Raw genomic sequence first — 15,332 nt, 5'->3', positions numbered from 1 at the left:
TTAGAGGAAAATATATTTGAGATGCTTTAACCTGCGAGATTCTCTCCTAAATCTGCAAAAGGAAACACCAGTGTATGTTTGGATCTCAGCTCATGTCGTTTCCGTGTGCTTCCAAGTTACAACGGCCGGCTGAAAAACTTCTCCCAAAGGGGAGGCAAAGGCTGCCCTCCCACAGAAACCCCACTGCGCCCCTCCGTCCCCAGTGCTGTTTTACACACAAAAAGCCACGGGTCTGCAAACACCAGAGTTAACAGGACAAAAGGCATCACTTTCAACCCTTCTCCTTCCACCCGAGGGGTGGGCACCTTGTAAGGGAAACGTTATCCTGGGAACAGCTGTGCAAAGCAGGAGGGGGGAGGTCGGCGGCAAAGAGGTGGGCAATTTCCTGAGTCTCTCTGTAGGCAGAAACCTGTGTGAAGCCACCGAGGTGCTGAGCACGTCACAGCACACACCCAGCAAATGTGTCCGTCTCCCCAGCTTTGGGGCACGATCTGAGGCTTGGGGATGGTCTCAGAGGGGACCTGAGAGACAGACCTGCAAGCAGCAATGGACATGTGGCCCGAGGGACATCCCCACAGAGACCCTGCTGCCTGCGGGGAACTCTCCGGGTGGGACAGGCGGCTCAGGGCTCCTTTCTCCATCGGGGGAAGGAGTGGAGGCCCCAGAGACTTACCTCTGCTGGAGAACGTGATGGAGAGCCCAAAACTGGAAAGGGAGTCCAGAAACTCGGTGCCGAGAAGCAGGGAAGATGTCCTTCTGGTTCAGTGCTGACCCTGAGATGCATCACAGCTGCCGGCCTGTGGCTGAGATGTTCCCAAGGGCACCTGAGGATGGAGCATCCCCGAAGGAGAAGGGCTGAAATTCTCGTCGATGGTGAGACAGGAGACATCAGCACCCCTTGGAATAGCGCTGGTGGTAGAGGGTGACCCCGGGTACCTCATCCAAAGGACGATGCCCTCTCCCACAACCCAACAGTTGAAGTCAACTCGTACTTGGGGGTTTGGCTGAAGCACCAACTATCCCGGCAGGGGGAGCGGTCTGCAGGGAAAAGTCTGGCTTCAGCTCAGTCCATAAAGTTTTATAACAACAAAGGTGCTGTGAGGAAATAAAGTGAGGTCACTGAGCACTCCCCCTAAGGCACAGGACACACAATACACGGCGGGTGATATCTGGGTTACCCGATATCTCAGTGTCATTTATTAACCAGCAGATGCAGGTAAATTATTTTTCCGCTCTACAAATGCAGCCCCTGATCCTGCTTTGAGGGTGATGACAAAACGCAGCTGCAGTCGGGAGGGGAGAACAAGCAGCGGAACCCAGCACCAGAGCCTGCGATCCACACGCTGACACAGCAGCCCAAAGCGCGGTGTAACGCGGCATCGCGGAGAGGAACTTACACCCAGAGGACCAAGTCACACCACAGGGAGCGTTAAGACTTCATCGGCTTTTTCCAAAGCACGTAACTGCTTCAGAGGTGTTAAATTCTCATCGTGGCAAACACCGAGGAGGTGGCCTTGTGCCTGTGCTGACTGGGTTTGAGTAAGAGACCGGCAAAGCCAACTCCACCGAGGAGTCTCGGGCTCTTCCCTCACTGTACCAGAAAGTATTTAGCAGCGAGATGCCCGTGACCGAGCGTGGCAGATCACCACGCGTCTGCCCGCGCTGCTGCCAACGGGCATCAGCAGGAATCCACAGAAATGACAAATGGGCTTTGTGCAATTCCATTATAAAAGTAGCTGTTGTCACTGGATTAAGCTTTGATTAATGCCCCAGATATCAATTACCATTTCACATTCAGCGTCTCAAATAGTTTTTGTGCGTGCCCGTCGTTAAACACAAAGCCGAGGTGGTGGCTGAGATCAGACCTCGGAAGCGGCTGAGCGCAGACCTGAGGGGTGACCCCCGGGGCTCACCTTCCCCAAGAGCCCCCTGTCCTTCTCCAGGGCAGTGTCCCCAGCCCCTTCCCAACACTCCACTTCGGTCACCACCTCCCTCCAAGCCACCTCCTCACCAGGCACAGCAGGTTCAGCAGCTGCAACCAGGTGAAAAATGGCTTTTTGCGTGGCTGCAGGCGCGGAGGTGACCCAGGGTCCCACACAGAGTCACAGAATGGGTTGGAAGGGACCTCAAAGCTCATCTAGTTCCAACCCCCCCGCCCTGGGCAGGGACACCTTCCCCCAGACCAGGCTGCTCAAAGCCCCATCCAGCCTGGCCTCGAACCACTCATCCCACTGGCACACGGCAGACCCAGAGCTTCTCCAGAGCCTTGGCTGCAGAGCGCCATCGCCGCAGGTTTGTGGACACCTCTGAGACCCAAACCATCTCCAAAGCCGCAGCTTGCTGCTGTCAGCCTTGCACAGCAGCACAGCTCTCCCAAGGATGTGCCGGGGGCAGTCCTGGCTGTGTCCCAGGCCAGGATACATCTCCAGGGTAGGTTCCACAGGGCAGAGGGTGCAGGTGGGGTTACTCCAGCACCCCAGCATGTCTGGGAAGGGATATTCAGATGCTACGTGCTTACATGGCTGATGGTGCAACACCAACATTTTTCCAAACATCTCCAGCTGGGAATGTTTAGAACATTCATGTTTCCGTAGATGCTGAAAATGTATCCAAAACTCTTTTTGGTTGAACTGATGGATTTACTTTCATTTACCGTGCCCAGAGCGGTTCTGCTGTTAAGGCAAAGACAAAAACCCCACAGGGTCGAAGCATTTCGCACCCAACACATCCCGTGTCAGCCCCTCACGGGCCTGTTTTCCAGGGAACTCCTCCCAGGGCCCACCCCAGCCCAACATGGACAGCCAATATCCAGCCTCCGCCAGGTGCACGAGCCTCCCGCTCCCCTCTATCCAAGTTTCTAATCAAGTTAAAAAGTTACAGAGATATTTAAAAGCACGCTGCCCGCACTGCCCCTTGTAGTGCAATTTGATTATTTTCACACCAGACACAATTTCCGCAGGATCTGCCCTTTCTCAGCGGCCGGCGAGACCAGCGGCACCTCCCCATCCCGGGCTGTGACCTGCTGCAGCGCTGCCCAGGAGCCACAGAAAAGCTTCAAGTACAGGGAACGAGCACAGGGGCAGATTTAAAACAACTGTCACGTGATTTTTGTGTGTAGGAAAGGGCTTTCTTTGTCCAACAGGTGGGATTTAGGAACTAAGAAAGAGAAAAGTACAATTATGAGGTTAAAATACGCAAATAGGTTACTCTAATTTGACCAAGGAGAACATCACCTCAAGTCTGAAACAATTTATCATCGCTGGGTGATAACTCAGTGTTCATTTTTAACAGACAGCTTGGCTGCACAATCTATTATTAATTCATGCAATTAGAAACCATGGACCACAACTATGTTCCCCAAACGAAACGAATGGCTACATCCAGTAACGGGTACCTCGCTGCAGAAAACCTACGAGAGCTCAAACTGCCAGCGCGGTTCTCGGAGACATTCTCCGCCTGCAGCGCCAACGCTGTACTGCGAATGTAGCACAAGGCACGTTGATGTATTTTGGTCACTTTATTAAATGAGATATTAAACAGTTTAAGTTTCAACTACTAAACAGCACTTTGAATGGTGAAAACACAGATAGTATATTGTCATACTTGAATGCTTCTTCTTTTTAAAAACACATTTCCAGTCCTTCTATATATTACAAAACAGCCTTATAGGAAGAGGTGACACCTTTTCTATAGTACTTAAGATATTTAATACAGAACTGAAAAGCCATCTAATAGAAACAAAGGCAAGTCTTCACAGCTGTATGATTTCAGCAGCCAAAGCTGGTTGATGGACTGAAACATTACTATACAACTGGGACAAAACATATACAATATCACAATACTAAGCAAAAACGCTTTACATCCAAAGGAATAAACAGGTTACAAAATGTGGAGAATTTAGCAGGCAAAACTGTATTACAAGCAACATTTTTATTCGTCATCTTAAGCCATTTCATCTAGTTAAAACATCTAAAACAAATATAAAAATGAGCCTTTTATTATCTTATTGATGTATGTTCTGTCTTTAAATATTTGTTAAAGCTTGATGTTATACTCAAAGCGCATTGTTATGCAGCTAAAATGTCAAGTGAGAAACATGTATGCAAAGTGGTCCAAGTTTTATTTCAAAGCTTATCTCTCATTTCTTCTTATGCGTTAGTCTTCTGTTATCCATACTTTTGTCCACAATGAAAAAAAATGTGCCTTTAAATGTTGCCTAAAACTTCCACATTTAAGTCTTTGAGTTACTGTAAAACTCCGTTGAACATTCCCAGGTTTGGTAGAAAGTTATTTCTCTTATTCACGACACGTAGGAATATCGGTGAGAGTTGCCCAGAGTACATTTGCCTTCAAATGTTTGTCTCAAAGTCTCACATTTTGTTTCTTCTAGTGTGAGTATGTCTCTTTTTGCTCCCCTCCCCTCCAACTAAATTTAATTGTAGAGCTGGCAAAGCACTAGAACATACTGAGGTTCCTTTGTGGTATCTTGTAATAAAAGAGTCCAAGACAGCAACTTGTAAGCTGGTTTTGCAATAGATCAAACAAACTTTGTTCAGATCACAAACCAAGTTTCAATCGCAAAATGAAATATCGTGTAAGATTTGCATATTTAGATGCAAAAACCACTTGTCCATTCAGGGCAAGAACTCAAACTCCTGCAAGAAACTTTCCAGAAACTGAACAGCTTCAGTTCATGTCAGCAAGTCAGAAGAGTCCAGCAAGATCTGGAGCAAACGCCTCCATCCACTCCTCTCTCCAGAGTTCTCTGTAGTCGATAACACCGTTGCCTCAAATGCTCCTGTCACTTACTTTTACCCCCAAATTATAAACCTTTTTTTTTTTTTTTGGGGGGGTGGGGGTGGGTAAGAATCAACCAAACTATATTCAAATAAAAGCCCTATTTGTATTTAATTAGATCTTCACAAGCGCAAAAAGTGTGGGTAAAGAGAGTGCTAATGATATATAATAAACCAGAAATTTATCTCCGGTCTACATAAAAAACAAACAAACAAACAAAAAATATCAAGCTCTTAGTACTAAATCATGTTTTCACACAACAGAAAGGGAATGGGGAGGAGTGCATAAACAAAACTTTTACCTAATAGAGGAAAAGTTACTTCACTGTTCTGGCAGCTCTGGAAGTTGCTACAGCACTTTCTTTGTATCGATTTTAAATCAGCAATGGTTCTGCCATTTTGAAGGTATTTATATACAGGGTTTCACCCTGGCCACCATCACTATTTTAACCCCCAAAATACCAGAAATTTCATTTTCTTGGCCCGTCTCCCATTGCCGGCAACGGGAAAAGACAGTAGCACCAGCATTAAGGAGTTAACAGAAATGTGCTTTGTATTGGACTCCCCAAAGCGTGTGAAGGAAAAACATCTCCAACTCTTAAGATCACCATTTGTTATTCCATCACATAAAACTGAAAATAAAAAATGGCAGAAGACTAGGGAAGAGCAATCCTCTTCCCCCAGTCACTAGTTAAGGCTGTATACACAGTTTGTATCTCACTGCATGACTCAAAAGTTTCAGAGCAGTAGTATTCAAGAATATTGCACTCAATTCTGTTTCAAAGAGTATTTTCAGTTCCTATGTTCCATTCAGCATAGATGATCTAGTACGAGTCCAGACCTCAGTCAAAAGGAAACTAGACTATTTCTGTTATAATATTCCCAGAATTATAAAGAAATGGGTAAGCAGAAAAGTATTCCATAATTTGAGGAATCAACTCTAATCAAGAACTCAGCTGTTTGCAATTCACATATGATATACTGAAACATACAGACCTGCAGTCCTTCCTAAGCTTCTCGAATCCGATGACAGCTTTGCAGCTACTAAAAGCAAGCATAAGAGTTTAGACAGGAAACCTGTGGAGATGCTACTGTTACGGGAGGACTTGTTTTCACTGAAAACAACTTGTTATCTCCTGTACTCAACATATGTAAGAAGATTCTAGGCAACATCACTGACAACGGGGAAAACATCATGTCCTAGTTAAACAAAGCTGAAACACTAATATGGAACATGGCGTTTAAGGGGACCAACCAAACTATTCATCAATTTTTAAATTTTTTTTTTTACAGTTGAGTTCTGTTAAGCCATTGATTCCTAAAAAAATAAAAGTTCTTTCTCTGATTTTAACAATCCTTTAGGCTTTTAGTGCAAAATCACATTGATTTCCCTTGGGAAGGCCCTGGACTTTTGCCTCTCATTGGGGGTGGTGCTCGTTGTAAAGGCGGTGGCTGCATACCACCGGACACTGACTGATACATTCCTCTCATATCTATCTGTTGGTAGTTGGAAGGATTCATGACTAAATTTGGAGGCTTTGGCATCATGAGATGACTCATTGCTGCTTGCTGGTACGACATCTGCTGCTGCTGCTGCTGATTGTACTGCTGCTGGAGTCTCCTGTTCATCAGTATCCTCTGAACGCAACTGATTAACTGTGAAGGGAAAGCAGAGCGGTTGTAACTGCACCACCCCTCTCAACGCTGCAAGTATCAGGTTCAGAGTTAAAATCAATTTGTCAGGGATAGCATGGCCCAAGGAAAAAAGTACCATTGTTATCGCCATCACTAATGTGAGGGTATTCACAAGCTGATTACTGTAGAAACCCTTTAGTAACACCACTCAGGGCTAAGTTCCTTAACGACTTATTGTATCGCGTGCAGCATTAGTGTGTGTTGCCATAGCAACGTACCGAATACTGTGAAATTATTCCCAGGTGTAAGTTACAACATTATTTGCCAGGTACCATTTATCGTTCCTTTGGAAGTCCTGCATGCGGACTGTCACTAAATATTTATTTGCTTAAAAGAAAACTCTTCCCATTGACACAATCTGGGCAACTTTCAGATTTTGCAAAATAATTCTAAGCTAAAAAACCATTGCCAATACTTTCTAAGATGTGTGCTTCATAAGTTGCATTCTGAGCTCTGAGAATCAGATTTCTCTTTAAGCCTCATACCTTCAAGCAAACTCCTTCAACAGAAAAATCAGGTATTTTTTTTAAATGAACTTCTCATGGAGTCTCCTTCGCTGAGGCTGAGCAGTGCAACCTGACACACCGCACGAGTCACCGGAACATATACTGCTGCTTTGTGGACATGCACAGACATGCAAAGTCCGTACTCAACATCCCAGTTCAAACATGGGCAGTTGATAAAAAAGTATAAGGTACTTTACCATCTGTTGTTTAGTAAGGACATCGTTATAGATGGCTTCTCGGCGCTTGACATCAAGCTCCTGGCTCGCCTGTCTGCTCAGTGCCAGGGCCTGTACCTGGCTCTCCGTGAGTGTCACATTTTCTTTCCACTGAAAAGGAAAAAACACAAAACTTTCTTGGCACTGGTCATTTTAACTAACAAAAGCCTACCGGTAACTGAGGTCTTGCATTATGTTCAGAGTTGCATCCAGAGTTAAAACACAGCCCAATTTCCAGTAAATGCAAAAATACACTTCACCAGAGCCAGAGTTATCAGTTCTTTTAACTGCTAATTAAGGTCATACATCTCTAGATTACTAGAAGCAAGCGAGAAATGTGGCAGCCCAAGATAGATGTAAGGACAAGATACAGGAAATACATCTTATTTGTGTGTAATTATTATTCTTATTTGTAGAAAATCAGCATTTTCAGAGCACAGCAAACAATTATGGATCTAAACTACTAGTCTTCTAAGGCTTTATTTCATCTAGATACCATTAAGGGTTACTGCAAGCTGCAGGGATAAAGGTCAATACAAAGTGGAAATTATATTCATTAACAATGCAATTAATTAGCTAAATGACCATATACAATAGTAATTTATTTGCCTGATAACATTTAATGTTTTCCCATCTCCTGATCTAAACCTACAGTTAATCCATTTCACTCACTATGGTTGAAATGATGTCTTCAAGGGGCTGAATCCTTGCTGCAGTTACACTGTTGGTTGCTTCCACAACTTTCTCTCTTCCTTGATTAATAAGGTCCTGAGAAAACACCAGGAAATTAATTATGAAGCACAGATACAATGAACACACTTCTTTGCCAAACTTCTGTAAGTTTTCTTCATCTTTGCCTTTTGTACCCAGACTTCAGTTACTTTTTTCTCTCCATTTGTGCAAGTCAATGAGTCTAAGCTTCCACACAACTGAATTTCAGCATAGAGTAACTGAACAGCATGTATAAAACTGCCAATTTGTACAGTGGACAGTATTTATAAAAAACTATATTTGTACCCAAAGGTTTTCAGCTCATCACGGGAGTGCTACATTTCTACCCAGGCACATCTTCTGTGATACCGACTTTGATGACGTTACAGTCTCAACTCATTCTATGTGCTCAAAATATTACCTATTATGCTAAATTATATATTTTAGCATAATACTGGCATACATTGTTTGTTATTCCTCAGATATATTCAACACAGGTCCCCCTGATTTGCACACTCTGCTAGAGGTTGTTTAGCACAGACTCCTTGCCAGACAAGAGGAGGAATCATGAGACAACTGTGCTTCAACTCCTGTTACAGCCTGGCATCTCACCAGGAAGAAATGCCCTTGGCTACTTCCACCAAGATGGCAAACCAAGACCTGGGATAATGAGGAACTGCGCAGGCATCCCCCTCTCCCAGTCCTTCTCGGACAGAGGATAGATGGAGGGAGAAAGCTAGATGTGGTAATTAATGTCTGCAAAGAATATAGTTAATCTTCCTGTATCCTGAGATACTACATGAGTATAGGTTTACACACACACAAGTTAGACTTCACTATAGCTACACACACTCACACAAAACCACCCTATTAAAAATAGGATACAATTACATAAATATCAAGGTATTTAAGAATGCCATTAACCATTATTTGTGACAGAAAAATACATGCTTACAGCAACACAGACAGAGATGTTGCACTACTTGGACTGCTACTTACCTCCAGCTGTTGATTACTCATTGCTGACAGAGCACCCAAATTGAATGGAATATATGGTGTCTGAGAGTTGAAATTTGCGGGAAGCATATTGGTCCCAGTTGGCATGTTGAAACGCATAGTCAAGCCCTTAAAAAACACAAAATGCATGTAATTTGAATAACTCTTTTAATTCATGGTCTTCTATAACAAGCCATGAAATAGCACACGCAGACACACCAGCCCTTCGAGAAGGCTAAGAGCACGGTCCATTTGCACCTGACGGCCAACCTGTCTCAGGAAACTGAAGATCCTTTCCAAACCTCCATTCAAAGGACGTTTTAATCACAGAGAAACCTAAGTTCCAGCCGTGTATAAAACATAAGTTTACCTTAATTATAATTATTTGGTATACTAAAAAAAAAATGACCAAGGCTTATTAGTATTATCTTAAGTTGTTTAAGTGCTTTTTTTTATATTGAAAACTCACTACTTAGTATTGAGTTTGACCTGGCTGTAATCAAATTTTGAAGAAGTGAAATGCATAATTTATTAGTAGGAATATAAAGCTCATCTCCCACATGGATTTCTCATAGGGCTTACTGTATCGTATCTTCCTATTTCTTCACCCTCACTAAACCTTCTCCCAATATTCCATTCCATTTCATTTGTCATTTGTTCACTCAAGATGGTCAGTGGCAATTTATACACCCATTTTTCTTACTTTCAGGTTCCTGGTCGGATCTGAATACCACACTTGGCCTTTCCAGGAATTTTCTGTTATTAGACTCCAGTTGCACCAAGTTATCATATTCCTTTCACAATAAAAAAACCCCAAACCTGTAGCCAATATACAATTTTCTTCATTCTACCACCTGCTTAAATATCAAATAAACAGGTCACAGGGAATAATAGAAAAAAAAAGTAAGCTTTTAGGCCCTTTCTGGCAGATGCTTACATGTTTGTAGGATCATGGCAAAAAATTCTGAAACCAACTGTATACCTTTAATGGAGCTAGAAATTTGCCTCAAATGGTAAAAGAGAGGTATTACACAAGATACCAGTTGAGTTTTATTATGAAATAGAAAAAAAAATGCGTGTGTAAAAGGAAGAAGTAACTTTTAAATTAAAGTAACAAAGGAAAATACACACAAAGGACCAGCATCGAAAGAGCAAACAAGACACAATCTCTCCATTTTTCCAGTGTCAAAATTTGCTTTACATAGCCATTTCTTGGCCTGTAAGAAAATTAATGTCCCCAAAAACAAACTGAAAAGGTAAGTGGTACTTAAATCTGGAAAGATTATTATCATATATGTAAACCTGATACAGATAGCTTTACCTTCTTTTCTGCTTCATATTCTGCCCATGCTGCCTTCCTTTCTTCTTCAGTGAGTTCTTCTTCTTCCTTATGGTCCAGGAGTGAATCATGTTCATGATATCCAACTATATACTCTTTATTGATTTGAAGCAATTCTGCTAGAATTGTATCCTGTTCAAATGAGGAGATGATAAGAGAAGTCACTCAGTAACTCTATTCTCTATTTTTACTCTTTGTGCATGCTGAACTTACTGCTTTCACCCATTTTCACAAATAGCAGCTCAGAGCACTTCACAGCAAAACAAAATTAAAAAATAATTTAAAAGTACAGTTTTCCCTCAGAGGGAGGGTAATGGATTAACAATCTGTTGCAGAGACGACAGTCCAATCACTTAATGAACCACAGGAATGCACTCAGATTCCACAATAATAAATGCAGTTTAAGAACCTAAAAAGAATGGAATGTGCTCAATGATTTTTCCTTTGCTTCGGCTGGATACCTGAGAGGCCCTATCAATAATCTGCATCTATAATATATAAAGAGCACCTCTACTGGAATTAAAACACTAAGTAGTACTTTGGTCCATCAACTGTCCATCAGCATCCAACAGAAAAGGCTGCTTTCTTAAAAGTGTTAAGGTACAAGTAGAGATAAATAGTCCCCCACCCACCTGCACTAAGGAAGGTCAAATCACTGCTATGAACCAGATTTGATCAGCAGGTTGCAATTTAGACCTCTGTATTCCACAGTATCCCTAATGTTTGATTGCTTTTAAGGTTAACCAAAATATTTACAATGTCCTTTATAATGGCAAACTATTGTGAAGGTTTTGTTCACAGGCATACTAACATTTTACATAGATATATCTGTATTTTTATTTTTTCGTATATATATGTATATATAAAAGCAAGCTCCAATATACATCAGGATTCAGTCTAAGATTTCTAATACAAAAAATTATTCATAAAACCTATTAATGTTTTTTGAAATGCCAGGTTATCAGCATGTTGAATATTTCCTAGATAAAGCAAAAACAAAGTAGCTGCTAACTAAAATATTAGGTTGCTGCTGTTCTTGTCTGGACTACAGATGCCACATTATGATAGATCATTACCTCAATTAAAAAGTGATATAAAAGTAGATAGAGAAAATGAATGTAAAAAGCAGTATTTCAAGGTAGGTAGTAATGGTTTTGCAATCCTCATTCTCACTGAGTCAACTTTCCAGTCTCCACACTTTTTCTCTTTATGTTAAAATAAAAGTAATGCTGCAAAGGATGAAGAAAAACATGCTCTATAAGACTATTAAAAACTGTTCAGGCTGCACTGCAGGAGTCTCCTTTTGGAGATAATTATTTAACATGGGGTATTTTTTTTAAACGCACTTGTATCACTGATGAGCTTGCCAAATTAAGAAAGCTCCAATATACTTCAGCATTCAGTCTAAGTTCTATAATACAAAAGAAAAGAAATTATCTCATTGAACTTTTGGACCACTCCTGAACTGAATTACAGTGAATGTACTCAATACACTTTTTGCAGCAGAGCTATATGAATACCTACAGACCCACTCCACATCATACCCTTATTCTGCTCAGCATTTGTACAAACGGGAATATAAACTGTCCTACCCCGACGTTTTACAATCTAGATAGAAAAATGATTGGAAAGAATGGCTTGTACCCACAAGCAAACAGATTTTTGCTCAACACTAGGATTTGCATGTGAAAGCCCTGACCAGTGGCTTTGTCACAACAGCTACAGAAACTTGTTTCTGTGTGTTTAGAACTCAATTATGTTAACCAATGCTATAAGCTGGTCTTTGCTTCATCCTTCTACTATCTGGTCTCCCTGAATTTGAATCAATGCTTTCTTTGCCAGGTCCTCAACAAAATATTCAACGTAATATCTGCATAACTAATGGGCACAAGGAACAAATAATCGTATTTTTGGGGTGCTGGGAGAGAAAGGGATGCAATAATAGGATATGATGAAAACATCTAGAGGAAGTGGGTGAAGAAGTCAAGAAGATACTGCAAAAGTGAGCCAACAGGATTGAAATGCTCTCAGCATACCGTAGCTGTACATCAGTGTGTGGAGGGTTCCTGGACATGCATATGCATTAATTTCCATGGTAACACTATTATTGAAAACAATACTGGAATATAATCCACACTCACTTAGCCAACACAGTCTTCAAAATGTGGTTTAAATTACATCCAACTGTGTGTTTGCGTTTCTTTGTTTAAACTTTATTTTGCATTAACTTTAATGATGGAGCTTGAAAACTGGGATATAGAACGCACTGCCATTTAGTTTGTTTAATTTTACAATGAAAAAAAAAGTCACCTTAGACACAAAAAAATGATTAGAATAAGCATTTCTTTTTATGTGTTTAGCTCGTTGACAGAACAATGATTATCAACTGGTTTATACAAGCCTTAAGATGAAATCCTGGTGATGAATGAAAAAAACGAAGAGATAATAAAAACGTTTTGAATTTTAAAAAAAGGTTTGTCTTTTTAAAATCCTGATGGAAATAAAATGCTATAGAGAGATAAATGTATTAGAAAGGAAATCTTCCATGAAGGAATGCAAGTTATGCTGTAATTCATAAACAAGATTTTCCTCAACCAGTTGAACATTTAATACCAAGGTTAAAAATAAAAATAAATTTAAATAAGCAGCAAATTCTTCTGATTCTGAGATCAGCAGCTTTCCAAAATTCACAAAACTGTCCCCTAGTATGGAACTACAGTAAAACACATGCCCTGGCTATGTCCTTAGGTAGTATAAAATAATGATATACTATGTCCAACTGAATCTGAACTATTACTTTAATCTGCTTTTCCAATCTGCATTACACGACTTCAGCTGAGCCAAGTTTTCATTTCACATAAAAATGTGCGTGCGACTCTAACCCACTGAACACGCTGATCTGGGGAATAAGTAAGAAACAGAGGGGGCAACGGTGCCGGCTCCGAGGGACACATAGTGGCCCCCATTTCATCTTTGTCTGGCTCCCACCTCACGTATATTGCTCCGAATTACGCACCACACTGCCCAAGGTAAGGCACAAGCACTGCACTTGTCTCTGAGTCCAGCTATCAGCATTTCTGGTGAAAAAACTTTTTCCCGTTAGCTACATATCAGCCAAGTCTACCCCAGGATACAGTCCTTCGGGAGCTGAGTGCTAAGAGTCTGTGAGAACCTACTTTAAAAAAACCCAAAACAAAAGCCCAGTCATAAATCACACTGATTTAAAAACAGACTCCAGATCCACTGTTAAATTCATGGCAAAGTAAAACGGAACACCCGAAATACAATCATAATACACTAAACAGAATTTTCTCACTTTACACCAACTTTTCCTTTTGAATTGCTACTCTGCAGAAATAATAACAAAACCTGCTTATGCCTTTAGCCTGTGTTAGATAATGAGTCACTACATTTGCATAAAGCTCACAGCCTAGATACAGTAATTATTTCTGAACCTAAATACAGTAAATTTGACCAAGTGATTACTAAGTTTTAAGACACCTGTTACACTTTTTTGGACTGAATTTCTAAAGTAGTCCTTCCCAGCTCTGCAGGGATAGCAGATGAATGAAATCAAGTACTGGAAGTTAAGACTAATTTAATAATTCATGTGAACAAGATTCATAATAAAAATATTCTGTTAAAACCAAGTGCTTACATTGTTTAAGACCCAGAGGCTGTTTCAGAGGGGTAAGGGCAAAGAATGGCACAAGGATGAAGTTACGGTTGTAGCGCAAGATGCATTTTCCCCTGAGAACTGTACGCTCTGGCTCCTCGGCCACCCAAAGGTCTTGTTCAGACCACAAAGGCCAGAAAACCGCTGTGAAAATTAAAACTTGACATGAAACTTTGATAAACTTCCAGGAAAACTACATACTGCACATTCACTGTGTGACTTTTTATATAAAATAGCAACATTCAACACCTTCCCCCCTCCCAACAACACTTTCTAAGAAAACTGGTTGTTGACTGAAACTTGGATTATTGCAAAACCAAAGTTCTCAAGGATGTATTTTAAAAATCAAATAGTATTTGTTTCTTCACTCACATAACAGCTTTACTCCTGATTTTTGAAAGAGTACAGAATGAATTCTCCTAATCCACTAGAAGCAAAAGAATTAAAAAGTTTTTTTTTCTTTTCTTAGATCAAAAGAAGTTGAAAAGTGCATTAAAGGTAGGAGTTACAAGAAGAGCCCTAAAGCCCAGCTCTGAATCACTCCTCCTCAACATACACAACTCCCGGCTGCATTCCTAAAGAACCTTCCTACCAGTGGGGTGGCACTGCAGTCACGAAGGTCTCCAACTTAGCAGACAACCACCAGAAAATCTATTATCCCTCCAGGCTTTTCCATATTCATGCTCAGATGGCTGAAGAAAAGATGGAAAACATTTCACCTGATCCCTATTCAGAATTCCTTCTAAAAAGCTTGCTTGGAAAGGGTCAATTCTAAAATGTGTGTTTTCAAACACCTCTGTACCCTACCCCTGTTCTGAGGAATCTGTTTTTTCAGAGCCCAGTGTATCTCCACGGAACACTCTTAGTATATTTACACGTTTTTACTGTGCATTTCACACCAATGCTAAGGATTACAAACGTAATCCCTACTTTACTGTCTGCACAACAGTAAAATTACACACCGAGATCACTGTTCAACAGACTGTGCTTTGGAGATGGAAAAGAGGCCTGAAGACGAAGAGAGACAAATTATACACAAAACCTGTAAGAGGCAGAACCAAAGCCTTCTTTTAGCCTATATGCCTATTTTGCTTTGCTGGTAATTATAAAGGAACAGCTCAGGCTTTGTCAGCAAGGGGCGGCCAGCTCAAGGATGGCAGGGTAATACAGGTAAAGTTCTCGTGGCCTTTGTCTCCAGCTGCGAGCTGCAGAGATCAGGTTGGGTGTGCTCAACTTCCCGTGAACAAAGCTTCAGAACATCGTGCAACATGATCTTAAAGAAAATTTGAATCTCCAAATTCTGGGTAGTTAATCAATGTTAGAATAAAATGTTTTCATAAGCGTATCAATGGTCTTTTAAATCAACTTTTTAAAAAAATTGCTATGAGTGTGCTGTTA

The 15,332-nt window shown here is 41.1% G+C and overlaps 1 protein-coding gene across 1 annotated transcript in view; it reads right to left on the bottom strand.

Annotated features, from left to right (window-relative positions):
- Window positions 1-3,485: 3,485 nt before the first annotated feature.
- Window positions 3,486-15,332, bottom strand: part of ATRX (ATRX chromatin remodeler) — an 85,927-nt gene continuing 74,080 nt past the window's right edge. Inside the window, exons 31-35 of the mRNA XM_074148304.1 lie at window positions 10,241-10,390; window positions 8,923-9,048; window positions 7,885-7,980; window positions 7,195-7,323; window positions 3,486-6,452 (exon numbers count right to left, since the gene is read on the bottom strand). Of these exons, the coding sequence (XP_074004405.1) occupies window positions 6,174-6,452; window positions 7,195-7,323; window positions 7,885-7,980; window positions 8,923-9,048; window positions 10,241-10,390 (780 nt within the window). The 3' untranslated portion in view covers window positions 3,486-6,173. The remainder of the gene's footprint in view (window positions 6,453-7,194; window positions 7,324-7,884; window positions 7,981-8,922; window positions 9,049-10,240; window positions 10,391-15,332) is intronic.

The sequence above is a fragment of the Numenius arquata genome, chromosome 5, assembly GCF_964106895.1.
Source record: "Numenius arquata chromosome 5, bNumArq3.hap1.1, whole genome shotgun sequence".
Classification (NCBI taxonomy): Eukaryota; Metazoa; Chordata; class Aves; order Charadriiformes; family Scolopacidae; genus Numenius; species Numenius arquata.
Note: the sequence above shows the minus strand (reverse complement) of the source record. Positions and strands in the feature narration are given on the sequence as shown.